This window comes from Abramis brama (genome assembly GCF_963993115.1).
Source record: "Abramis brama genome assembly, chromosome: 22".
In the NCBI taxonomy this organism is placed as follows: Eukaryota; Metazoa; Chordata; class Actinopteri; order Cypriniformes; family Leuciscidae; genus Abramis; species Abramis brama.
This window is the reverse complement of record NC_139984.1, coordinates 23,815,679-23,842,558: the sequence shown is the minus strand read 5'-3', so window position 1 is coordinate 23,842,558 and position 26,880 is coordinate 23,815,679. Positions and strand designations below refer to the sequence as shown.

Genomic DNA, 26,880 nt, shown 5'->3' with positions numbered 1-26,880 from the left:
TAAGCTTCTTTCTTTAGTACTGCCATCAAGTGGACACTGGAAATGTAAACAGCATATGTGCATCTCATTTGTTTGTATGCAGATTGCAACCCATGACTGGGTGAGTGGAAACTGTGATTCTGGGAAGTGTGACCGGTGTCAGAAGAAGATCAAGAGTTTGCACGGCCTTACTGGGAAACGCTGTGTCTGGTGTCACTCCTTGGTGAGATTGGGACTTTCTGAATTATACAGTTACTGAAAACCATTATATGATAAGAGATTAAATTGCTGTTAGGTAAAAAAAAAAACACTGTGGATAAAATATCTCTCTCAATATCAGAAATAGAATGTGCGTCCTAATAAAGCAGGTCAGTTTGTCATATTCATAATCTTTCTCATAATTTTTCATTACTTTTTACTCTCCTAATTTAGAGACATGATGAGTGTGCAACCCAGGAACCCTTCGAATGTGATTGTGGCCCTTTCAGAGATCATATCTTACCACCATGGGCAATTTATCCCGTCATCAAGGTAATGCAAACAAAAGTCTCTGGAAGAAAATGTGGCAGGGCAGGATTTGCTTATTTAATTTGTTTAATGCTAGGCCAGTGGTTTTCCCACGTGGGGGCTTCAACAAACATCCAAGGGGGCTTGGGGTTTGTCCCTCCTCGGACCACTGTTAGTAAATTCTCACCACTGCTGACCAGGAGCAAACCACAAGCCTTGCCATTTTTTAGATACTCTGATCGAGTCGCCTTGCCATAACAATCTGGCCCTTGTCAAAGTCACTCAAATCTTTATTCCTGCCCATGTCTCCTGCATCCAACACATTGATTACAAGAACTGATGTGGCTTTGTTAGTAGATCATCAATGATATTCTGTACACCTTTAACTGGTCATAATGTTTTGGCTCATCAGTGTATATAGATTAATGATATATAATATTCTAATTTAATATAATATATTTTCTGATAATATTTCTGATAATATTTTATTACATAGGGTTCCTTTGAATATTATTTTGGACAGTGAGGGCAAAAAGGTCCAAAAGGCAAAAAAAGGTAGAGAACCACTGTGCTAGACTGTTTTTTACCTAAGCGAATTACAAGACTTCCAAAAATGGATTAAAAATATGTTCCTGGTTTAGATAATAAATACTGCCTGCAAAGCTCTGTGGCTGCACAAAAGCACAACAACATCATTTGATGATAGTAAAAACAAAACATGAAGATAGTTAAAAGATTTAAGATCGGCTTAGAAAACACAGATTATTTGTGATTCTCCATTGTACCTTTTGTTCTTTGTTTCCTCACATAGGAGAGGCAAAACTGCGTAAAGAACAGCTGCGCATTTTCAGGTGATGACAGTGACCACAACACTACACCTGATGGACAGGTACTACAGGTAAGACACAGCATGGACAGTCTTTTATGTTTCTGCTATCTTACCATGCAGAGACAAGAGGTACTGATACTGAATGATGGCAGTGAAACTAAAACACAACTTCCTGTCCCCAAACAGATAAACCCAATTCCTAACACTCATCCTCTTTTGGTGTTTGTGAATCCTAAAAGCGGCGGTAAACAGGGAGAAAGGTGAGAATAATTCCATCCATCAATCCATCCATCCATCGTTATCTAATTGCCTATGTGTGTTAGATATGTGTATTTCACTATTTTTAATCACTAAATATGTGTTTTTACAGAATCCTTCGCAAATTCCAATACTTGTTGAATCCTCGGCAGGTTTATAACCTTTCCAGTGGTGGGCCAGGTCCAGGGTAAGGAATTCACTACCATTTTTAGCATACATAAATATGTATTTGTGCCCTGCATCCGCTTGGTTGAACTTCTGGAAAACAAAACTATTAAAGTTTTAGTTTTATAGATGTGGATGGTCTTAAATTAACTGAAGCTTGAAGAAGCTCAAAGTGGTAATCTATATGATCTTCTGTTTCCAAACCAGGTTATGTTTCTTCAGAGATCTGCCGAACTTTAGAATATTAGTTTGTGGAGGTGATGGCACAGTGGGCTGGATCCTGGACGCTATAGGTTGGAAACTAAATCAAACATACTTCCTGTGACTTCACTGTAAATGTGTAATGCTCTCATTTCCCTTTCAACCAACTGTTCTTTTCAATTCCTCAAAGATAAAGCCAACCTGCCAGTGCGCCCCCCAGTGGCCGTGCTTCCTCTTGGCACAGGAAATGATCTTGCACGCTGTCTTCGATGGGGCGGAGGTGAGGACAGAAGCAGAACTTGAAACTTGAACATGAGCCTATATGTCTATATTTAGTGTCTCTCATGCTTATGATGCTGTAGGTTATGACGGGATGGATCTGGGCCGGATCCTGAAGGACATTGAGGGCAGTTCTGTGGTGCAGATGGATCGCTGGAGCGTACAGGTGACCCTGGAGGACAGTAAGGAGAGAGGTGATCCTGTTCCCTACGAAATCATCAACAACTATTTCTCCATTGGAGTGGTAAGACACATACAGTACAGCATTCATCTGAAATCGTCTAATACATTACCTTTTAGGTAGTTTCAAGACCCTTATTTTCTTTCTGTGCTTTTCCTGCCAATATAATTATATTTTGTAAAAAAAAATAAAAAAATAATTCTCTCTGTGTTGGCTGTGTCTGGAACAGGATGCCTCCATTGCTCACCGCTTCCACACCATGAGGGAGAAACATCCACAGAAGTTTAACAGCAGGTGAGCATGTCTACACACTAAACCTATTTCTTTACAATATTTTCTTAAAAATAATTTTAATAATATACACAAAATCCATCACCTAATTTTAGTAGTTATGATATACGAAAAGAACTCAGTCTTGGCCATTTATAATTATGCTGTGTTTGTAAACATAGCGTATGTCTAATGTCCATTAAAATGCACGTCAATTGTCAATTTTCTATCATTTTTTTAAAATCTATTATAATTCTTTAAAAAGTTAATGGAAACATTGTAGGTTTAAGGTTGTTATAAATCAAGTGATTTTCAAGAAGAAGAAGAAGAAAAAAAGAAGAAAAAAATGTGTATATATATATATATATATATATATATATATTTTTTTTTTTTTAAAATAGATTTTCTTCTAATATATATATATATATATATATATATATATATATATTAATGCCTTTATTCAGCAAGGGCACATTCAAATTAATCAAAAGTGACAGTAAAAACATTACATTGTTTTAAACAGTTCAGTTTCCACAAAAATATTAAGTAGCACAACCATTTTCAACATTAATAATAATAATAAATATTTCTTGAGCACCAAATCAGCATACTAGAATGATTTCTGAAGGATCATGTGACACTGAAGACTGGAGTAATGATGCTGAATATTCAGCTTTGTTATCACAGGAATAAATTTAATTTTAAAATATATTCAAATAGAAAACAGTTATTTAAAATTGTTATAATATTTCACAATATTACTGTTTTACTTATAGCATAAAAAGACTTCTGTCAAAAACATTAAAAAAAATCTTACTGACACCTGTAAAAGTGCATACATGTAATAGCCTGATTTATTACTTTTTTCTTTTCTTTTTTTGAAAAGAAGTTTGCCTTAGCAGCATCCAATTTAATGACCAAAAAACATAAACCATTAAAAAAAACTCCAGAGAAAATGTTCTAAAAATGGTCTAAATGAGTTTGTGGCTTCCTCTTCATGCATATATATCTTTCTTTCAGGATGAAGAACAAACTGTGGTATTTTGAATTTGCCACGTCTGAGACAATTTCAGCATCTTGTAAAAAACTCAAGGAGTGTCTCACCATTGAGGTAAGAAAAAAAGAAGAAGATCGCACTCCCATGAGAGTTCAAAGAGGTACCCTTGTCCCTTCTTCCCTTGTGCTGAAAGCATCATCAAAAATGCCCATCAAAAAGCATCATCTAAAAAGCATGAGCACAGTTTGGGCATTAGAGTGATAACACCTGTTATTAACCTGCTTTTGGTATTAGTCGTCTGTCAGAGCTCAAACCAGGCCCATTTTAATCTACCAGATCAGGGGCATTCATTCAGAATATGAAGCAAATGCAATTCATTACTTAAAAATCTGCTTATGCATGAATTCGCCTTGAAATAATTTTTAAAATGGAAAAAGTAACGGAACTGACCCCAGCGCCTCTGTCTGGCCTTATCCAGTGTTGCGGGAAACAGTTGGATCTCAGTTGTCTTTCTCTGGAGGGAATTGCCGTCCTCAACATTCCCAGCATGCACGGTGGCTCCAACCTGTGGGGTGAAGCCAAAAAAAGTGAAAGAGCGGACCAGGACTTGCCTGAGGTCATAGTAGACCCTGAAGTCTTAAAAGTGAGCCCGCAAGGTACGTTTCATTATATACAGGGAGAAACCTATAAAGCCCCTATTATGCTACTTTAAGAGTTCCTAATTTTGTATTTGATGTCTCCTACAATATGTTTACACGCATTCCAAGGTCAAAAAACACATTAATTTTCTCATAATATACACTGCAGCATCACATCTTTTAACCTTCTTTCCGAGAGCCTACTCTACTCTGATTGGTTAGATGACCCAGTCTGATGTGATTGGTGTACAGCGTGTCGTAACGAAACACCCATTAGCATATCTGAATTTCAGCTCCAGAGGCTTTCTCAGCACTTGTATAGACAAAGATACGAACAGTAATGATTACTGTATCCTCATCCTTTGGAAGTGCACGCAATGTGGATTTGCTTTCACAGCGCAGAAAATAGTGTCTTCACGACATGTTAGAGGCCTCAGCTACAACTGAAGACCATAGGCTGGCATTTTGCAAAATTGTTGTAAACCTACCTTGGTTTGTGCAGGAAGTAAGACTGGGATGACTGACGACTTGTTTCAGAATCATTTATTTCTTTTGGGCGCCAATAACTCCATTCATTGTGCATTTTGATCTTTGAAACTTCACAGACCTTTTACATTCACAAGCTATATTACATGACATAAATGGTCATTTCCGAAAAAGCATAATAGGGGCACTGAAATGAAGGTTATCCAAAACACTCAACGGACTGTCTCCAAACAGACATGAGCGATAAACGTGTGGAGTTGGTGGGATTGGAAGGAGCCATTGAGATGGGACAGATATACACAGGGCTGAAGAGCGCAGTCCGGCTTGCCAAAACAAATCAGATTACCATCAGGTGAGACAAACTTACCAACAAATATCAGCTATGGATGTCTTTAAACAAGCTCTTACTGGCACAGACAAGTCAAGACATGCTCAGACATGTTCATTACTGTCAGTCCGCATTCCCTGCATTTACATACTCGTTTGGATTTTTATTCAAAAGTAAAATATTCAATTTACATCCCATTAATTCTTTTGTCATTTTTCATTGTTAACCATTATTGTGTCTTATGATGTGAATGTGTGTTTAGTCACCCCAAGCAATTGTGCATTATATCATTCATTCATTATTTTTGCTTAAAAAAATGTTACCCAAGTGTTTTATTCAAAAATGCACACTCATTTATAGGACAAAGAAGCCTTTGCCAATGCAGATAGATGGAGAACCGTGGATGCAGCCACCTTGTACCGTAAGTGTCTACCACTTTCAAAATACTACCTTTTTTTACACAAGAGTCATTCCAGTCTGTTCACTATAAAGATTTATTCAGATTCATACACTGATTTGTTCAGTGAACCTTTCTGCAGATTACATTGTAAGTGGTGAGAAGTGAGTGTCTTTTGTGTTTTATGAGTGAGTCATTTGATTCATTCACTCAACCAAAACAAGTCTTATTAAAATGTGTGTTTCTACAAATCTAATAAGCGACATAAACTGTTTAAGCATCATGAATGTTGTTTCCAAATGATTAAAAAATATTATACACAATAACTTATTGTTATTTTAACCATTTTTATTTTACTTCCTCAGATTCACATCACACATAAGAACCAAGCTAGTATGCTGATGGGCCCTCAAGCCAAATCTGGCTTCTTCAACCTGAAATAGAGTTTACCTTCGCTTGAGGATCATCCATATTGCTTCAAAACTGTGTGCATTAACAAGGACTGAGTCTGAAGCCAGTGAAAGTTTAAAGCGATTATGTAAATTTTGCAACAAATGTTTACTAAGGTTTTAGCTCTTACTCAGATCCTTGTGTTTTAGGAGATTATCCTTACATTAGGTACAAACATTTCACTTGTTCATCTTAATATCAATTATGCTCTCTTTAAAGAAATGTAGTGCTCTTAAACAGTAGGTCACGCATTCATTTTTGCATGCATTTTTTTTTTTTTTTTGCTGTGATATACATATCATATGCCCAGGTCATTCCAAGTACATATGTTGAATATTTGTTTTAAGGTTATGTAGATATACATAAAAATATGCATCACTCCAAAGCATCCAGTGAATGAAGGTTTGATGCGCAGTGACTTTGCTGTAAGATTAGAAAGAGATCTGCATTAACTCTGCACTGTGCTTTTTGTTTTTCCTTTAGATTTTTTTTCTTAGCCAAGCCTAAATCTTCTGTTGCTTCTGCAGTTACTAATCATGAATGTCAAGATTAATCCAAGGTGCCAGTGTACTCTTTGCCAGAACAATAACTAGATTTAGCAAATCAAAAGCTGAAGAGCTTGATGAGACATCTAATTTATTTGCTGTTAAATTGTACACCTAAAATAGTAGGTGTAATATTTAGATAATATTAAAACAAAATCCATGGTATGTTAATTAATTGTATTAGGTTTCATTGTAGCCTATCAAGAATGTATTCAGTCAGTTGTGTACTGTTTTTGCAACATTTCATACATTTCAGTAGTGATAGTTCTGTTATTCTATTTTCTTCTGATAACTCAATGGACAAAATCCTAAAGGTTTTAGATTACACACTGCAAATGAATGGCCCTCTGGCAAGCTTTATAATTCTGTGTTGTTCCTGAGAATGTAGAGGATCTATTAATTTTGTGAATTTGTCTGAATAAACATTTCAATGTTATATCTTTTCTTCTTTTTTCATCATTTGCTACAACGTTCATAAGATGTTTTACTGCATATAAGCACTAGAGGGCGCCATCAGTTTAACAATTTTACACCAGCCTGATCAAGCATCGGGTTCAAGTTCACTTTCTCATAGGCCTACCATTTCTGGGCTACTAAAACAAGTTTTTTTTATGTACAGGCCTACACCAAAATACTCAACTGAAACGAGAAAACTCTCATACTTAACTCTCATACAATTTCATAAAATAACCCAAATATTAAATTAATATTAAAATGTTCAAATCATTTTTAGTAAATTTTGCAAATATTGCTTAATTATATTTGGTTGGCCTTTATTAATTCAAGGTTCACCAATTTCAATAAACTTTCACTGACTCTGCCTGGCATATATTAGCTATGTCTGATTGTGAGTAGTAGACGTGCTCTTGTCTTTAGAGTCGAAGCTTTTTAATGAATCGGTTCGTTATGCTATCCGGAATGAATCGGCCCGAGTGATTCGAACTCAATGATTCGAGTCAAGAGCCTCTCTTACAAACATGTGCGATTCGAATGAACCGATTGTGGGCTTTTGAAGGGAACCGAGGAGTTGAATGATGTGGCTAAATGTAAGTTACTTTAATATCCAAACACAAAAATATTACAAATAAAATTTACTGGAAATGTTTATTGTGTAACTTTTATCAACTTGCATACAAAACTTGCATACAGAGTTGGTTTTAATAAATAGCTAGCTGTCAAACTACAGTACTTTAAGTCTTAATTCACTCTTGATAATAGTGTTTACTAAATGCCTTAAAATGCAATCGTAAATAATACTACTCTACTTCTACCTGCAAAACCGTTTCAAGTAATGGTCGTGGCTGAAGTACATCGCTTCTGTGCATGACGGCCAATCGCATCGCGCCAATTGTGTGTCCCCGCCCCCTTTGAATATAGCAGGATCGCTAGATCCCTCCCCCTTTTCAAGTATTTCATTCCTTCACATGTGCTTTCCTTAACTCGACGAGTCTGTCCGCGGATGCTGTTGCTGCTGCTGCTGAGCTAGAGAGCTGGGGATTATTGCACAAGTCAAAGTGTAGGCTGGTACCGAGTGGGTGTCTCCTCACCCACACTCAGTAGGCTACTTTCCATCTCTCGCTCTTCTTTTATCCACTGTTTCTTGCTTATTGAGTGACACGCGGACTATGAAAAATATGACTTTCCGACGCGTAAAGAAGCTGAACTCAAACGAGCCGGACAGCGGGTCGTTGTGTCATGACAGTGGAGATATCTACTTTACCTCCTCCAAATCGGACAGCTGTACTGTGGACCGTGGACCCTCAAACTCCACTGAGGTGTATAATTATAAGACCCTCGCTTACTCTGGAGGGACCCTACCAAGGAACTTTAAAAAGGTTAGAGCGTTTCATTTTAGTTTCAAGATTCGAAACGCTGTATTTGAGTCCTTAAAATTGTTTCATGAACATTGGCAGTTTACACGCAAAGTGATCCGTTTATGATATATACCCACCTTTTAATTCCCAACTGGAAAAAAAAACTTTTTAGTCCAGCATTAGATGGATTTTCCGGGCTTAGTCAGCCTCTCTATGGTCAAACTGGTATTTTGGGTGGTTTTAGAAAGAGTTCTGGACACTTTTCAGCTGGTTAGACAAGCTAAGACTGTTTGTTAAGGAAATCCTACTACAACATTGTAAACTACGTTATTATGATTTTAGCTGGGTTAAGCTGGTCTGGCCAAACTAATGTTCAACTGGTCTCGCTGGGAGACCAGTTAAGACCAGCACACCAGTTTGTGTTTTCTTCAGCAAGGATGAGCTGTAGTTTCCACTGTTAATACTGAATTCACACTCATATCAGCTAATAGAGAGAAAACTTTAGAAGTAATATTACACTTGTTAGCCTCTTTGATATCATGCCCTCTATGCACATCTTGAATGGATTGCATGATGTTGTCTGGCCTTAATTAAGCTCAGAAACAACAGTCCTGTGAGTTTTTTGATTAGAAGCAGCAGTGTGCATGCGCCACTCAAGTTTGATTAGTTGAAAGGCACACAAGTTGAGCTCTACCTCTCTTATTGACTTTAAATGCCATCATCATTGGCTAGAGCTGCACATTTTGGATGTGTCCCTTATTAACACACCTGATTCATATCATCAGCACATTGTTTGATGCTCTGAACTGGGTATGAGACATTCGAAATGTGCAATGCTGGAGTGCTGCAGGATTAACCTCTGTTGAAGGGGAGTATAGTTAAAGCAATGATGTCCTTGTTTGAGTCTTGCCTGAATGGTTCAAGCAGTTGTCACACTTTGCTTGGCATGCAAAGAATTTCAAGACCTGCACTCATTCACACCTGTCCATCAGTGTGCATCTGTGACCATCAGCATGTGACGGTTCCTCTGAAGAACCTTGTTTGCATGTATGCATATGAGCAGTCATGCGAATCTTTAGGAGTGACTACTTTTTCATTTCTGCATGACTCTGATTCATTATTGTTCATACAACAGATCACTCATATCATGCCATAAAAAGTAGAGATTGCAATGCCATGACACCACTGTGCTGTGCATTCAGCAGGAAACACCAGTGTTTGTGGTTAAGAACTAACTTATTTTTTTCATTGTTTGCAAAAATTTGCTCAAGGTCAAAGGGTTTGCATGCTTAAGCAACCATTCATTCTCAAGTGAGAAATGCGTAGCATTTTAAGCTAACAGTGACCCAAACAAGAGGAAAATATTGTCACGTGAATAATTTTATATTAAACATTTATTAATAATTATAATTATTGTTATTATTATTTCAAATTCGATTTCCATTTGCATATCTGAAAATGTATTCCCACTGTATTATTATATTTTGTTAATATTTATATTATTATTATTATTTATTAATAATTATAAATAATGCACATTTGATTTTCACTTATATGAAAATGTTTCACCTGTATTTTATTATTATTAATAATAATAATAATAATGCAAATTACATTAGTTTACATATCTGAACATGTTTCCCTGTATTGTTATTGTTATTACGGCAATTTGTAATAGTATGGACTATAGGTATAGATATATCTAGTATAAAGTCTCCCACACTTCCTTCCAAATCCAAAGAGAGACATTAATCTGCTGCTCACCTCTACACTCGGCTTTGGCAAAAGCAGTTGCTCTCCTGGGCTTTGACCATGCAGATGTGTGGTTTTGGCCCTTGGGTTTAGACACACTGAAGTGTGTTTCATGGTCACTCATGGTGTAAAGTGTTTCCCGGTGCCTTCGGACCACCCACACACAGGTCTTACTCTCTTGAGTAACTGTAAACATCTCATATGTGTCCCTGCTGAATTTTGGGCCTGCTCTTTAACAGTCCACCTCCTGTGTGGCCAGCCAAACCGTTTTATGGAACCTGACCAAGTGTCCGGGGCAGAGAAGCCCCCTCCGGATTGTCTGTGACCTTTGTGGTGTGGAACTGAATTTACTGCAGAATTGAAAAAGCTTGAATAAACTGGGGTCAGTGTGGTTTTGTTGTTGATCGTGTAATGAAATGGCTTTTGAAATTCAAATAGCTCTGATATGATCTTGATATCTCCGGGTAGCTGCATGTCTGGTGGCAATCAAAACAACATCTATACTAGTCTAGTATGTGTTATGGCTCTGATCTTCTTAAAGGGATAGTTCACCCAAAAATGACAATTCTGTCATCATTTTTTCACCCTCATGTTGTTTCAAACCTGTATGGCTCTCTTTCTTATTCAAATTCAAATTTAAAAACTTTATTGTCTATCCCCACAGGGGTAGAACATTGTCTTTAGACAAAGGCTCAACAAACAATACAAAAAAACCCATAACACATAACATCAGTTTTAAAACCTACTACGTTAAGACCTACGCAATTTCTTGTGATTCATCTTAAGATCCCATTTAAAATACCAATAGCAGTTGGAATTTTTTTTTCGCCTAAGGTACTTTATACCGTCTGCCAGAATAAAGTAACTGATGTTATGTTGGACGTTTCTGTTTCTGTTCTGAAAGTCACTGAGTCCAATGCTTTGTCATTCAGGTTTGGAATGACAGGAGGGTGAGTAAATGATGATAGTTTTCATTGTTGGGTGAACTATTCATTAAAGACTGTTGCTGTGTTTTAGATGAATTGTGTGGTATGACAGCAATTTTTCAATTGCCATTTTAAAGTAAAAAACAACAGCTCCTTCACAGCTGCTTGACTCAAACTAGCCAGCAACATTTAAATGTTGTATTTTAATTAGCAGAAATGAGTCCTAAACAAGGCTTGCTCACAGTGGAGTACTACACGGCAATATTTGGATTGTAGGGCAGGGTAGGTTTATGAACAGTTCTCTGTATCGTGACTCCTACATTTTGCGTAAACGCCGGGCCACAACAGGGTATTGTGCGGCGGAGAGCTTTGCTTCTCCATCCAACTGCCCCCGAGGGACCCTCTTAGTTACATGGAAATAAATGAAGTCATTGAGGGGACCCTACGACAATTCTCAAAGAGTACGAAAATAAAGAAAGGCAACGTTTTACTAGCTTAGGAGGGTTCTTGCACAAAGTGCACTCTGTGGAAAGCTGAAGTTGTTGGGGTTGAGGTAGAGCCCGATTGAATGGGCGTCTGTCAGAGCGGGCGTAATATGAATGAATACTTATATCTGTTGTGTTTTTTGTGTTGGGTTTTCAAAGTTATCAGCCGGAACATCAGGAAAGTTGTTGTAGAACATGCCAGAACCAATCTGGCTACATCGTAGATCATCCTTGTGATGATTTCCAAAACATTTACTGTAAGCAAACCTGTAGTCTGGAGATAAAATAAGATCAGAAAGCCGTGACAGGAACGGTTCAGAGAGGGCGTCAGACATGCATTTCCGGTTATTTGTCTGCGATTGTCATCCGAGCTGTTAAACAACATATGTGTGAAATGAACACACTGAGCACAACCTAAAGACCTGTTGATCAAGGGGAGTGCACAAGGGCAGATCTTCCAAAAGTCCCAGACACTAATTTTCTTTCTCTTGTCTTTCTATCTTTCCTCCGCATAAATCTGTCTTGCTGAACAGAACGGTGGGCTGCAAAAATGGAAGCCCCTCTCACAGTCTCCAGAACCACAAAGGTAAATTGCCCCTGCTTTTCTTCCACCTACACAGATTTGATTGGCGTATGCATGCGTCATCGTTATTTCCTTAAAATACGCTTGATTTATTTAGACAGTCATGAAAACGTCAGACCATAGTCATTCACGCCTTTTACAAGGTGTCATGGAATAAAAATAACCCCCTTTGAACAAACACAATTATAGATTTATATAAAGGGGCCTGTTTCAGAGGACTGAGTGAATGAAATGAGGCCTGAGTGAATCTGTGAATAAAAAGGGAAGTGTGTGTGTTGGATCGGCCAGATGGTCAAATATGATCTTTCTTGACTGTATGTATGCGTCTCTTTATTGTTGAGTATATGCAATGCATATACATAATTCATGAGTGCCTAATAATGTATGAGTGCTTTGAGAAAAACATGATTTACACGTTTGAATCCTGAAATTGCTTAATTGTCTAGACAACTAGTGTTATCAACACAGAAGTCATCTCTTGATTAAAGTGCACCTCTGTTTTAGTAATTCATGCCCTGAGGTTGTTGTTCTTATTGAGAAACAAAACGCACTGTATAAGTATGAAACTGAAAGTATACTGAAAACAACGTTTGAGAGTGAGCTATTCAGATATCACACTTAGTATTTGGTGCTTTTTTACTTTTTCACACGTTTACTATTACGCCATAAAGACGTATCCTCCTAAATAGCGGAATCATGGGGTTGATTATGCATTTCCTCTGTGATCTTTCGTCATCCTTGTTCCTGTAAGCATTGAGAGTTAGTCAAGCTCATAGACTGAGACTAAACCAGTCAGACCATCTCTGTATAGCAGCCCTTTCCTCTGTTCATATTAACAGAATCCCCTCTGTTTTGCTGAATTTCCTTCCAGGAAAACGGTGATCCTGGAGAAGAAAGAGGAGGAGGCCTTTGGCTTTGAAATCCAGGTAAGAGGGATTTAGACACTCTGTGTGCAAGACATATTATCTGAATTCGTTCGTAGCATCTGAACTGGTGAAAAATAATGTAAAATCTTTCTAAAGTGATCTAGGGTACGTTTACACGACAATGATGTACTAAAAACGGTAACACTTTATTTTACAGTGTCCTTGTTAAATGTTACAATCACTTAGGAATAACAGTAAATTATGCATAATTACATGCAACTAACCCTCAACCAAATCCTAATCCTGCCCTAACCCTATAGTAAGTGCATGTAGTTGCTTAACATTACTCAGTACTTAAGTATATAATTACACTGTAACAATGACACCTTAAAATAAAGTGTAACGATTTAAGAGCGCTGTATTCATGCCAGGCCAGTATTTGGCGACGTCACTTTGACGTCAAGATCTTCAAGTTCTCCTTTTTGTAGTTTACACAAAGATGATAACGGTATCGTTTTCAAAAACGTGCACTTTGAAACCCATTTTCACAAGTTAGCATTTTCAGGCCCCCAAAATGCCATTTTTGTGTACATGAGTGGTCAAAATCATGCATACGTTTTCTATTTTTAGTTGAAAACAGGGTCTTGTAAACGCCCCCTTAGCTTGTACATGTGGGTGGGCTGCTCAGGATTAAATAAAAGCAAGACCTTGGATGAAGGATCTCTTCATTGTTAAGTTATATTCAGCTTCAAGGTCTCACTTGTGATTAAACTTCAGTGGATTGCACCTCATTTCAACAGAAACAAGTATTAGCTAAGGTTTCTCCACATATAATCCAGTTAGTTTTGACAAAAAAAAAAGAAAAAAAAAGTGCTTGTCTTGTAATGTATTCATCACAACACTCACTTTATCAAAGCCTGAATACTCGATGTGCAACCGATTCTGAACTCAGCATTCGTAATTATTTATTCTGCTTCAAAGCAGTAGGTCATTTGTTGTGACATATGTGCCAGATAGCTAGTTTATATTTAGTAATGTATAATAGTTCAGATGCAGGACGGAGGGTCCCTCCTTTCCGGCCTTGTCCTCTAGTACAGGATATGACATCAAGTTTCTGTCACATGATATGTCGAAATATCAAGAAATGAATTGTTTTCTGGGATGGCGTGCTGTAGACAACATTGTTTGACTCTCTTAGCAGTTGGGGATACGGTTGGCCGTATCTACTATGTAAATATGTCTGTACTTTGCATCTCCTGAGGCGCTTGGAGTCTCAGAGATTCGTGTAAGCATTTGGAGTGTGTGGGAAGAGGAAGGAAGCAGGCTATTCCAAACCTTTGAAAACACTTTATAAATGATTCACTTTTCAGAGATAGACATTTGCTTTTTTTTTTTCTCCTAAATGAGTGATAATTGGGAGTTCAGACCTTACAATATTGCATCAGGTATTTAACACCATAGTGGCTTTTCTTAAAGGGACAGTTCACCCAAAAAATATGTTTTCAAAATTTACTCCTCCACATGATATTTGAAACCTGTATTACCCTTTTTCATCTGTAATATATAAAATAAGTTATTTATAGCAGAATGAGAATGTCGAAAAGGGTCTTTTCCATACAATGAAATGAATGGGGACTGGCTGTCAAGCAAGAATATCGGCTGAAATTTCAGTACGTTTCTCACATAAATTTGTTGCATTGATTTAGAAGACTTGAAATATAGCATATGGACCACTTTTATGGTGCCTTTTTGGACATTAACAGCCCCAGTCCCCATTCACTTTCATTGTAATGGTAAGGTGTAGTGTGAGCCCTCTTTAAAACATAATCTTTTGTGCTCTGCTGAAGAAAGAAAGCCATAGGGGTTTGTAACATCCAGAGGGTGAGTAAATGATAACAGAATGTTAGTTTTTACGTGAACCAAGGCAAACTTTATGAAGTCATCAAAAGTTTAGTCAGATTCACCTTTCTTTTGACAAATTGAGGTTTAACAGTGTCCTCCGCTCACTAAGCTGTTAACCTCAACAACAGCTTTGGGTTTCAGTTGAGGAAATGAGCACCAACATCAGCCATCCTCCAAGGCGTTGAAATCAGGCGTTCCTACGCATTTTACACACTTAACTAATTGTCATTCATTGTGAAAGTGAACATCGTGTGAACGCCTTAAAGCCACAGCTTGTCTCTTTGGTGACTGGTGTAAATGTTGCACGCTACAAAAAACATTATGGCTCCACTCACATCAGGAAATGAACAGCAAATTGAGACGCTCATTTGAATCTACACGTCAGTAAACCAAAGATACCACCGATATAGGCACCAACATGCAAATGACCCTTCCAAATGGCATCAGTATATCAGTGCGTGCGTCTTGAACTGAGCTACTGATTACAGTTATGGTGGAAACTGAAGCTGATGTTTTGCATATCGACGTCTCACTGTGTCTCTTCCTGCTCTGTTTTAAACTCTAGCTGTGTAGAGTTGCATTGTATTCTTAACTAGAATTTGTGGTGTAATTCTATAAAATATCTCACACCACTATGATATGTTATTGCCACTTAACATCCTTCACAGTTTACACAGAGATCCAGGTGCTAGTCCACTAAAGCTGACTTGTTGTTTTTATTGCAGAATAGATGAACTGTATAAGATCTTAATGATGCAAACTACATTTTATTGCTACTGCTAAAACATTTTTTTTAAACATAATTTACAGTTTAAAACAATGTTATCCATCCATTTTGAAACCACTTGTCCTATGTAGGGTCGTGGGTATATTATATTTTATTGTGTTATAATATAATATTTTGTATGTTATCCATCCATCTAATTTGGAAACCGCTTTGTCTATGTCGGCTATATTATATTTATATTATTATATGATTAGCCAAAAAAAAAAGTAGCCTCAGTCAGATGGCTTGGAGTTGTCCTGCATTCAGATCAAACATCGAAATGACAACAAAACACAGGTGTTTCAAACAGCCTAGTTTCGGTGTGGCTTGTTTATCAAGGATGTTTGCATGTGTGTAAACGACCTGAAGCCGCTCCTCACGTTCAGCTTCCTTTAAACCATTGAGGCTGTTAGTCAGTCTTTGTGAAGGCGTGCAGGTCAACATTCTCGTCATTGAGCACATGATGGTGTTAAGCCACTGTGGAAATGCTATCAGACCTGATTTAGCGATGCTACGTCGAACAATAAGTCCTAGTGTTGAAGAAAGTGGCACACCTTTACTAGCTAGACTATGACTCGTTTTGTTTACTTAAGTATAATCTGAATGCAGATCTATAAATAACATCACTCTCTGTACAAGAGGCTGCATTGTTTACCATCCTTTTTTGTGTGTGTGCCTGCAGACATACGGACTGCATCACCAGAGTGAGAACTCGGTGGAGATGTGCACCTTTGTTTGCAAAGTTCACGAAGACAGTCCTGCCCAACTTGCAGGCCTTAAAGTCGGTAAGTGTGCTCACATTAACACCACCCTTAATGTTTGCTCATTCAGTCCCGCTCTAAACCAGCATTTGACACCGAGGCTAGAATATTCAGAGTAGTCCTCGGGGTCAAAGGGAGTACATTTCAAAGCAAAAACAAGGATCACTTTCCTTCTTCCACCTCTTGAACGTCCTGTTTTGTAGTAAAATGAGTCTGTGTGAACGGGAGTAATATTTCAGAAGGCTTGCTTTCTGACTCTTAGATCTCGTCAATCTGTCAACAGCAGAACAGTTGAGTGACAGCCCTACTGTTTAAGCAAGAGCAAATATCACAGGTCAGCACCCACGTAGACAGGTGATGGATTTTTACTCTTTCAAACTGTAAAACAGAATACAGTCGAGTCACTCTGGGTTTTTTTTGTGTGGGCTGCATGCTTATATGCAAGCTCTATTTGAATCTGCTAGGTTTTTTTCTTGAACATTTCTGTTGTTCCCCTTTTGTTTGAGCTCTTATTGGACTTGGCATAAATCTTTCATCCTGACATATCATTTTGGAATAAATAAGTGTTTATATGTGTGTATACACATATATATTTATATTTATACACACACACGCACATACACACTGCGTTAAAATGTTTGGGGTCAGTAAGATTTTTTTTAAATGTTTTCAAAAGAAGTTTTATGCTCACCAAGGCTGCCTTTGGTCAAAAATACAGTAAAATCTGTAATGTTGTGAAATATTACAATTTAAAGTTGTTGTTTTTTTAAACATTATGTATGTCGTTATTGTCACTTTTGATCACTTTTAATGCATCCTTACTTAATGCAATCCTTGCTTTGAACAGTAGATCTGCGGTTAACATTACTTAAAGAAACTAATTTTGCTCAATGTTAAATTAATTACATCTCAAACGCTACAACGGTTACAGCGGTTCGTCATGCATGTAAACTTGCATCTTTGTGGTAGTTTAATCCTTATAGAAACTTGTAAGCAACTTTATTTAGAAGATGTTGACAAGTAAAACAAGATGGTTTTCTAAAAATACATCTTTGTCTTTGTGCTGTAAAGCCACATTCAGGCTTTTATGAATTGTTACCTCTTGAAATTTAATATATGCAGAATCTGTATTCTTTTCTATAATCTCTATGAGAAAAAAAACACTTCTGCATCTAAAGTATCCATTTGCTCTGTCCTAGAATCAGTTAATCTTCTCCTAGTCCAAAATATAACAATTATGATTCATACTGATGTCAGATCAGTAGTAAACAGGAACTCCTCCTCAGAGTTGCTGTGCGTGTGTGTTGGTTTCGCTTCCTGCATTCCCTGCATGCTTTGCGCTATTGTCACCTTCGGTCTGTCTCTCAAAAGCACATGACCTCATCGTTCTAAGACAAGAAAACCCCAAACTCTCCTAGGACAAAAGAAATTGTTTCATTACATATTGATGTGTGAAGTCTATTTGTCATGCGAGAAGAAAAAGAAAACTAGAAGATGGTAATTTATTCCAGTGGAACACAAAAGGAGGTGTTTAGCAGAATGGTTACGCTGCCTTTTTCTGTACAATGAAAGTGAATGTGACGTCAAGTTTTAAAAAGGTTAAAATAAAGCACTATAACAGTAGTCCATTCAACTTGTGCACTATTTTAAATGTTCAGAAGCCAAGCAATAGCTTTCTGTGAGTAACAGACTAAAACTGAATGTGTTCACTGAAAATGTTTCCTCTGAACTCTTGCGTAGCACTTGTGGTCACCATTCACCTTTGTTGTGTTGAAATTGGACATTCTGCAATAAGTGTCTTCTTTTGTGCTCCTTAGAAGAAAGTCAGTCAATACAGGTTTCAAAATAGATGAGGGTGAGTAAATAATCATGACAGAATTTATATTTTTGGTTGAAATATCACTCTAAGGCAGCACAGCACACTAAATGTTAGTATACAGTTTCCAATCAGATCAGTTCTCAGTTGAACACTCTTCTCTGGGCTTTGTAGGAGACACGATTGCCAGCGTGAACGACACTTCTGTGGAAGGCTTTCGCCATAAAGAAATCGTCCAGCTCATTAAATCATCAGGCAACGACATTAGGTATGTAGATGTTCAGTGTTCTTCCATGTCTGAGAAGCAAAATAGTCACATTTTCCCCAAAATAGAATGGTTTTAAAAGTTTAAATTGAAACTTAATTGTTTCAAGTGTACCTGTGGTCTTTTCTGATTAGCTTGAAGAAATAGATCTGCTATTACTTGATTGGAACCACACTTTCCTTCCCCCCGTTTATTTTCTGTTTAATAAAAGATGAAAGGCCAGAGAAAATGAACCTCCTTTTATAAAGTGTAGATGTGAACCACATGAATGCACAGCAGTTCATGCCTTCCCTCTCCACGGCTTTTAACTCAATTATTTCCACACTTAAACATGGGGTTATGCTGTAAATTTGAGTTTACAGCAGCCCAGTAAAAAGAGGTTCTTGCTTCATATCCATATCACCAATGCCGGTCTTGAAATCATATACATTTGGGGGAAGGGGAGTTTTAAATTGCCACTAAGCTCATATTCAGACACGTTGTGGTCTGAAGTCTGTTTTAAAGAGCTATTTGACTTTAATTGGTGTGTTTATTAGATTGAAGGTTTGAAGACATGTAATACTGCACAGTATAGGAAGTGACTTTGTCATGCAACACTGTTTTATTTTGTTCCTGTTTTAGGCTAGAAACGGTCTACAGCAACTCTATTAGAAAAGCAGAATTGGAAGCCCGACTGCAGTATCTAAAGGTAAGTCACATGCATGTATCAAGCGGCGTGTCGTTTACAAGTGTTGTAATGTAAGCCCAGCTTTAACACAGCTGCCCCGGCCTGGCACCAAACACTAGTGCTGACCACACCTGTTTCCTCTCACACCCCACCTGTTCCAATGACAGTCCAGTCTTAATCCGCACATACTCGCAGTACAGCTGAAAAGAAGCACGGCACATTTTTACATTCCTCAGGACGTTCTCATATGTGTAAGAAGATGCCTTGGCTATAAAGTTTAACTACAAAAAGAATACGGTTTCATTTTGATACTCGCTTCTGCAATTTTTGAGAGTTGCAGAATCATGGTGATGGTGAACATGGTTATATATGTGTTCATGTCATATTTGCTACACAGCTCTTTTGAATTCACAGTTGTATATGAGACATGCACAAGCTCTCTTTTATAAATATTATAATATTAACTGAGCTGATGATGTAACTAGAAGGGTAGAGTTTTGCAATTGTTGATTGGAGAACTTTAAACCAACATGTTTTGGCACAGATACCTTTGTCATGGTTGAAAGAAAATAATTTATTTAAATGCAAACTAAAAAAAAAACCTAATTTAAAGTCAACCAGTGGAGTGGTTAACTGAAATGTCTAATATCTACCAATTAATCAAATGTCTTATGGGAAAATAATATTGGCCGTATTGGTAATCAGACATAATTAGTTTTTTTTTATTAAATGTTTAATTTTGAATGCTTATTTACTTTTTTACATTTAGAGTACATGTGCCATCATGTTATGCTCACGCTTCAGTGTTTGCTTTTGTTTGCTTCAGAGTTATTGTTAACTGGAACGATTAAAAATTAAAATTTCCATTTAAGTTGAAGTATTAAAATGACTAAAACTGTGAATAAAAATAAAATTATTAAAACTTATTTAAAAAAAACAATAAATATGGCACAGTCACATAAAATAACTTAAGTAACATAACATAACATAAATTAAACAAAAATTAAAATTAAAACTGAAAAAAAAAAATCAAAACTATAATAGTATATAAATAACACTTAAAGTTAATATTTAAAAACGCTAGTTTAAACACTGTTAAATGTAATCTTTTGCAAACCCTAAAATTAATATAAATTTTTCACACTGTACATTATAATGTTGTGCTGCTTAAATGTACTTGTCTTGTAGCATTTAAAACAATTGATTTTAGTTTTAACTTTTATTTATTTAAACAAAATAGTATAGAATTATTATCGGCCGTTTAACAGTTATCTCCCATAACATGAAAATAATTATCTGCTCTTGACTTTGAATATCGGTGCATCCCTGTGAAATGCCTTCCATTGAGTGTTTTTTTTTATTTTTTATTCTGTAGAATAACAAATAAAACCAATCAAAACCACAATAGTTACAAAAAGTAAAAAACATCATGAAAGACCATCTTTTCATTCATTACTTCAACAAATTAACTTTACGAAAAGAATTATGATTAAAAAAATTGACCCAGACAACAAACAACTCTGCATTTCGTTCAGATTTGATGGCTTGTTGATTCGAGAAGTAGCGATGGAGAACTGAGAGCTAAGTCTGACCTCGCTGACCACGCACTTCCCTGTTCTCTATGATGATGATGGGGAAAAAAGTAAATGAACAGATCAGCCAAATGACACGTGGAATGACTCTTACTGTGTCTTTTGTCTCTCCAGCAAACCCTGCATGAGAAATGGGATGAGTACAGATCGCTAATGGTGCAAGAACAGCGGCTTGTGCATGGTGAGTTTTAGCACATGATAGAAATCTTGTTAACACAGGCCTTTGAATAAGCCACCAGTTGCTAATGAGGTTGTTTTAATAGCGTGTAAAAGTTGGACATCTGAGCACTTCTGCATGCATTTATGTGCCACAAAACACTTCCTGTACGCACAAGGTTGCTAGACACTTAAAGAGTGTGATAAATGAAGAGAAACATATTTAGAAGCATATGCTAGTATTTTTCCAGTATGACTAAAGCTCAAACTAAATGCCTTAGTATACCAACATAATACAATACTAGTCTGCAGAATCTCTTAAAGACTAATTATTAAAAAAATCTTAAAACAAAGAGTAATTTTCCTTGAATGCAAGACACTACATGCAAAACCTGTTTTTTTTTTTTTTTACATAACTTGTTTTTTTCAGACGAGTGGAAGGAAAACATGCAAAATACATTTTTATTTTATCGCAATTCATCTATTTGTGCACAAAGCCAGAAATTGCCATTTCAGTAGCTCTTAACATACACCAAACGTTTAACTGTTTTATTTCTATCTATGCATGTAAAGGTTCTTTACAGAGAGGTTTGTTTACATATAATTTCCCTGATTTTCATTCCTAAAAACATGGTAATTTTTGTTTTGTTTTACAGTATGTTCTGATTTATGGAATGATAAAGAGATATCAAAAATCCCTTTGACTCTATTGGGCTTTTCACACTTATAATTAACCCTGGGTCATCGTAAACCCCGGGTAAACGGAATCCTTGCTTCACGTTTCACATTGCTTATAAATGACCTGGGGTTAAAGGTTGTATCAGCGATTTCAGGACCAATCACCGACAGGGGTGGGGTGTTGTGAGGTTTTCGCGTGCAGGCGTCATAGGCAGCCGTGCACGAGCGCAAAACCTCACAACACCCATCCCTGTCGGTGATTGGTTGGAACACTATTTATTTTGGTTTTGAGTGTTGGTGAAACCAACTGTTTTTGTGTGCAGATCTCAGAGCCTAGGCTGCCTACAGAGACGCGTTTTTTTGACGGCATTCTTATGGGGCGGGCAGCTAGCGGATCGTTAGGAAAGATTAGATGAATGTGATCATTTATGTTTGGGCCTGAAATCGCTGATACCTTTAACAATTAATCATTGGTATTCTTTTGCTGTATTTCACACTCTACATTCCTAATCCCGGTGTTAACGTCTATATTTGTGGTGTCAGTGTCTCTGATTAGACTAACGCCCCCCGCACACAATACGTTTACATAACGGCTCTAGCATTGCGCATCCTCATATATTGCCGAATCAAGTTTTTTCTATCTGAATGGACTTTTCGGACTATGAGAATGAAACGGTCTTTTCAGTCACTATTTGACATTTTTGCTATGGTTACTCTCAGTGGCTACGGTTACATTCACAACTTTTGTTTCAATCAGACTGAATTCATTTCGATTGATGAATCTGAATGTAGTGTTTACATGAAAGCGAAACGTGATCTCGAGCTCCATATCGGAAGATATTTTTTGACATGCGCACACTGCACGAATATACAGACTTTCCTGCTGTTTGCGCATACTAACTATTCTCCTACATTGGTTCTTAATTTGTTTTAAACAGCAGACTTAATATTTATCCATTTCTGGTCATAATTTGGAGTAAATGAGCATATGAACCATTGTGCCGTGCGCTTATATTTATCACGCAGTAAAAATGCACAAAACCAGTCGTCTGTGGATGAGAATCCGAAACAAGGACTGGTGGGACGTTGTCCTGCTCCACTTCACAGACGCTGAGGAGTGAAAGGAGATTTTTAGAATGATGGGACACTCATTTATATGACACTTTATTCAACAGGAACAGCTCGTTCTGCGTGTCATACTCAATTACGCTATTTCAGCGTCATTGCACATGCGCACTTGTGCAGTCCTTTCAGTTTCGGTTTTCAATCCGATCAAGTGTTTACATGTCCTCTCGATCGGAATAGAAAAAGAATAAACCACCCCTTTCAATCCGATCGAAATTCCATTTGGATCAAGCTCAGTCGGATCGATTAAAGTGTTTACATGAAGGCTCTTCAGTCCGATTTAGCCGTCAATCCGATTACTGTCGGATTATTTATACGTAGCCAGTGTGAAAAGCCCTTCTGTCAACAAAATGAAACAAGAATTTTTAACCTGGTTTTATCCAATGTTCAGATTTCTGTGCAAATTTGTACATAAATTAGATGATGGCTTATTTGCATATTTAAACATGACATTTCAGAAAACTGGTAATACAATTTTTTTTGTTGCAATTCTTATTATAATCAGTCAACTGGGGAAGTATGGTGATATCTATTAGTTAATTTTTTTTTTTTTTTTACTCTGTTCAACTTTGGTGTCTTGCTTCAAAACATTTCCAGAGGTTAATTTAGCTATCTGTTTTCACTCTCACAGGCATCGTAATGAGTGACGTGGCTATGTACGAGTCTCTTGAGTCAGCCGGCGTGTACGGTAGTCTGGGAGCTCCGAGCCCCGCGGCCATGCGCGCGTTACATGGCACCGGAAGCACGAGCAGCAGCGTGAGCCACCTCAGTGCCGCCACGGCCGAGGACGATCCACTCTACCAAACCTGCTTCTACCAGGGGGAACGTAGCAACAACACCAGCAACGACGAGCTCGACACAAACCAAGAGAAGACTCAAAGCGGCCGTCCACGGATCACCAGACCCGCCAGCGAGCTCTTTGCTACTGCCAAGACAACCCTGATCCGCAGCGCCAGCACACGCAGCTACATGAGGGGCCCGACATCGTCCTCGGTGCCTAATGGAGAAAAACAGCAGTGCGGAGGCTTCAGCACACTGCAGCGCAAACCCAAACAGAAGAGCTTCAGGCGGAGGCTGTTGAAGTACATTCCCGGACTAAACCGACCCCTGGAAGAGGAGGAAAGCAAACTGTGAGAAACTAAAACAGACTAAAATTCAAAGACTCACTTAGCCAAAGACTAAATGTTTAAAATGTGAAATGCATCCAAAAAAACAAACTGAAGACCAAAATTGGAAGCCAAGACAAACCAAAGAAAAAAAAAAAGAAAAAAAAAAAGTGTTTTCAAAAATCGAGAGCCTCGTTCATTTCCAGTGTTTGGACAGATTAGAAGTAATTTAGTTTGAGTGTGCCAAAAGTTTCAAAGCATTTGCTTTTAAAATCTGAATCAAAACATTCACACAAGATTGGTTGGGCAACTTAAATGTTTGTCTAAAATGCTGAGTAGATGTGGATGCGTTTCTATTTGTTGCTGGAATATCGTTTAAAATTCTATAACCAGTAATATAACAGTTAACGACAAAAATATGGTGAAAATGTTGACTAAAATAAATCAACCAATTTGTCTTAATTACTTTGTCAACTCCTTAAACTTTATTAACATTGTTTAACTTTATTTCCTGGTGCACATTTTTCATCTAAATCAAGAATTAAATGTTTGTACATATTTTGTTAATGTTTAAGTTATTTATTTAATGTTTTTTTTTTCAGTTTTGTGAAGTTTTTTTGTTGTTGTTTGAAGTACAAAATGAAGAATTTTTCTTAGTTGATCATTTATATTTGCAAATACTTAGGCCCTGTAGGATATTTAATAAGTGCCTATTGGCATGTATGTGTAAATAACTTTTCTATTGTTTTGAAAAATAAAAGGATTTTTCCCTTAAAATTTCTTTTGTATGCTTTTGTATGTTGAATTCATATTGACATTTCTCAGGTTATTTTTCCCCGAAGTCCACTTGACAAATTCCCTGCCATTTGAGCACAAGTGTTCTTATTGTGTTGGACGTCTTTGATTTCTTCCTAAAATATTTTTCTTTGCACTTACGATACCGGCAGCTCATACAAAAGACTACAGCCTAATGTGCTTTCCTAACCTCAAAAACAACAGCTTCCTTTGGGGCAGAGACTGTGTGTTTTGTAGTATGAAGGGGCTGGTTACATTCCTCTAATGCTTGGCTCTGTGAGACCTTCAGTGATGTCAAACAAATTCATTGTAGGGTCGCTGTTAGGAATATGCATTGGAATGTGCATCTAAAGAGTGACCCCAGGATTCCAGACCACAAGCCTTGATTCTCTTCCTTTAGGTCAGAGCTGAACCCTTGCCCTCTGCCTGCACACACAAACACGTTCCCCCATGGTGCTTTGACAAGACACAAACCGCATCATCATCCCAGTGTAGCGCCTGACCCTCCAGGTCACAAAATATCCCCCCTTCTATTTTCTATGGCTCTCTTTACGTTGTTTCCCTTTTGTCTGCCTTTACAGCCGGTGCCCGTTACGTCAGAGCCTCTTTGGATGGTCGCTGGTGTCAGTACTGCGTAACTCCCTGTGTCTTGATTAGCTATTGTTTCGTCTTCAGTTACAGAGACGGGTGTGTGGGTAACTTGTCAGCTTAAGACATAATTGGGTTTTTGAGCAGATTTCGAAGGCTGAAGTCATTTCAAGTCATGAGGATTGTAAAAAAAAAAAGAAAAAAGAAGTAAAAGCATAATTAGTTTGAAGACAAGGGGACCTAAAGCAAAGCCATGAATGGGCCATTTAATGGTTGGGCGAAACAATGGGCTGACAGTGGGTTGCATGTAATTAGCACAGCAAGAGAGATGGGAGCTTGGTAGAGACGGGACACTAGAGTTTGTTTATACGTGTATTTATATTTTAGTGATGTTTCCTAAAGTAAGCATCAGTATTATTATTGCTTTTACTTGGGTTTGTTCTAAACCACTATCAAAAAATTTAAACATTGATGTGTAACTTGTTTGGACTGATACTTAAAATTTTTATTAAAAAATCTCATACAGTATTTGCAGTTTTTACCTGCTTGTCGAACAAAGCAACTTCAAAGAACATCGTGTTATAGAGAAATGGTGGCATGGAACTCGCTCCCGTTATTTTTGGTCTCAGAGAGTCACAATGTTAGTTTTTCCAAAAGACTGAGACTGTATTTATTTACTTTGGAGTAACTGTAATTATGTAATTAATAATGACTGTATAATGAGCTATGGCAATTGAAATGTGATTTTTATATTTTATATTATACCCAGAGAATGGTAATATTTTGTACATAGAAGAGCTTATATTGTTATATTGTTATGTTGTTATGTTTAGTGTATATGTGTTGTGCTGTGTTGTGTGTGTGTGTTTGAGTTAGAAGACTTAGACGATGTTGTGTGCACTTCTGTATTTGTCTTCATTGTTGTACAGCTTTGATGTTAATATTTTGGTAAAAATTGTTAAGACCCCAGGAAGAATAGCAGCTGCTTAATGGAGTAGCTAATGGGGATCTAAATAATAAACAAACAATAAACAAGCATTAAAGAAGCGACCTGGGGCACATGAACTGGCCAGAATATCAATGTCAGAGAGATGTGATAGTGGACTTTTACATGGGCCACCACCAAGCAACCACCAAACAAACGTTAAGGACGTGCTAAAAACCTTTTAGAACGCTTTAGCAACCACATAGCAACGCTTAACCAACCACCCACACCCTTGTAACAGAGCGATAAGTTCTGCACGTATCTGTGCGTAAAATGTGTGTATAAAAACATTTTTATGATTCAAATTCAATCTATTGTGATTTTTATTTTCATAATACTAATGAAAATCTTTTTTTTTTTTTATCATTCAAATTCGCAAAATTAATCTGAATTAAATAAATAATCAGAATAAATTCAATCTACATGTGCGCGAAAACAAGCAAGAGTCAGACCGGTTAATTTGTGCGGAAGGCCCTTATATGGATATGTTTGGACTTGTTTTATGCAAATTACTAACTGCAGGCACGCGCCCCATTTTGAGTTCAGCATTAAACCAGTGTAGAAAATATGTATGCGTAGGCCACTGTTGTGATTCCGGTGGAAGTTTTGCACGGAAACGTAAGTCTGTGCACATAAATACGCAATTTGTTTGAATGAGGCCAATAGTCTTCATAAAGTATATATAGAGTGTGTGGTTGTTAACAATGGAAAGTCGGTAAACAGTACCAAAAGTCAAGAGGCA

At 37.2% G+C, this 26,880-nt stretch overlaps 2 protein-coding genes across 2 annotated transcripts in view; both read left to right on the top strand.

Moving 5' to 3' along the window:
• dgkaa (diacylglycerol kinase, alpha a) overlaps nt 1-6,946 on the top strand; it is a 32,130-nt gene extending 25,184 nt beyond the window's left edge. Inside the window, exons 11-24 of the mRNA XM_084099293.1 lie at nt 83-202; nt 412-510; nt 1,298-1,384; nt 1,502-1,575; nt 1,686-1,760; nt 1,946-2,031; nt 2,130-2,219; nt 2,302-2,462; nt 2,629-2,693; nt 3,690-3,780; nt 4,145-4,322; nt 5,025-5,142; nt 5,479-5,539; nt 5,881-6,946. Coding sequence (XP_083955419.1) covers nt 83-202; nt 412-510; nt 1,298-1,384; nt 1,502-1,575; nt 1,686-1,760; nt 1,946-2,031; nt 2,130-2,219; nt 2,302-2,462; nt 2,629-2,693; nt 3,690-3,780; nt 4,145-4,322; nt 5,025-5,142; nt 5,479-5,539; nt 5,881-5,958 — 1,383 coding nt within the window. The 3' untranslated portion in view covers nt 5,959-6,946. The remainder of the gene's footprint in view (nt 1-82; nt 203-411; nt 511-1,297; nt 1,385-1,501; nt 1,576-1,685; nt 1,761-1,945; nt 2,032-2,129; nt 2,220-2,301; nt 2,463-2,628; nt 2,694-3,689; nt 3,781-4,144; nt 4,323-5,024; nt 5,143-5,478; nt 5,540-5,880) is intronic.
• A 982-nt stretch (nt 6,947-7,928) lies between these two features.
• Nucleotides 7,929-24,547, top strand: tamalin (trafficking regulator and scaffold protein tamalin). Its single transcript, XM_084099197.1, has 8 exons — nt 7,929-8,345; nt 12,021-12,073; nt 12,942-12,996; nt 16,287-16,389; nt 18,356-18,449; nt 19,068-19,134; nt 20,820-20,886; nt 23,296-24,547. Exons 1-8 carry the CDS (start codon nt 8,136-8,138, stop codon nt 23,796-23,798), a joined length of 1,152 nt encoding a protein of 383 aa, XP_083955323.1. The 5' UTR covers nt 7,929-8,135; the 3' UTR covers nt 23,799-24,547.
• The last annotated feature ends 2,333 nt before the right edge of the window (nt 24,548-26,880 follow it).

Bases quoted from the DNA above. Each gene is read 5' to 3' on its own strand.
- tamalin (XM_084099197.1), top strand. From the start codon at position 8,136: ATGAAAAATATGACTTTCCGACGCGTAAAGAAGCTGAACTCAAACGAG. The intron at 12,074-12,941 runs GTAAATTGCCCC...ATTTCCTTCCAG, and splicing joins CAGTCTCCAGAACCACAAAG to GAAAACGGTGATCCTGGAGA. The intron at 19,135-20,819 runs GTAAGTCACATG...TTGTCTCTCCAG, and splicing joins CCCGACTGCAGTATCTAAAG to CAAACCCTGCATGAGAAATG.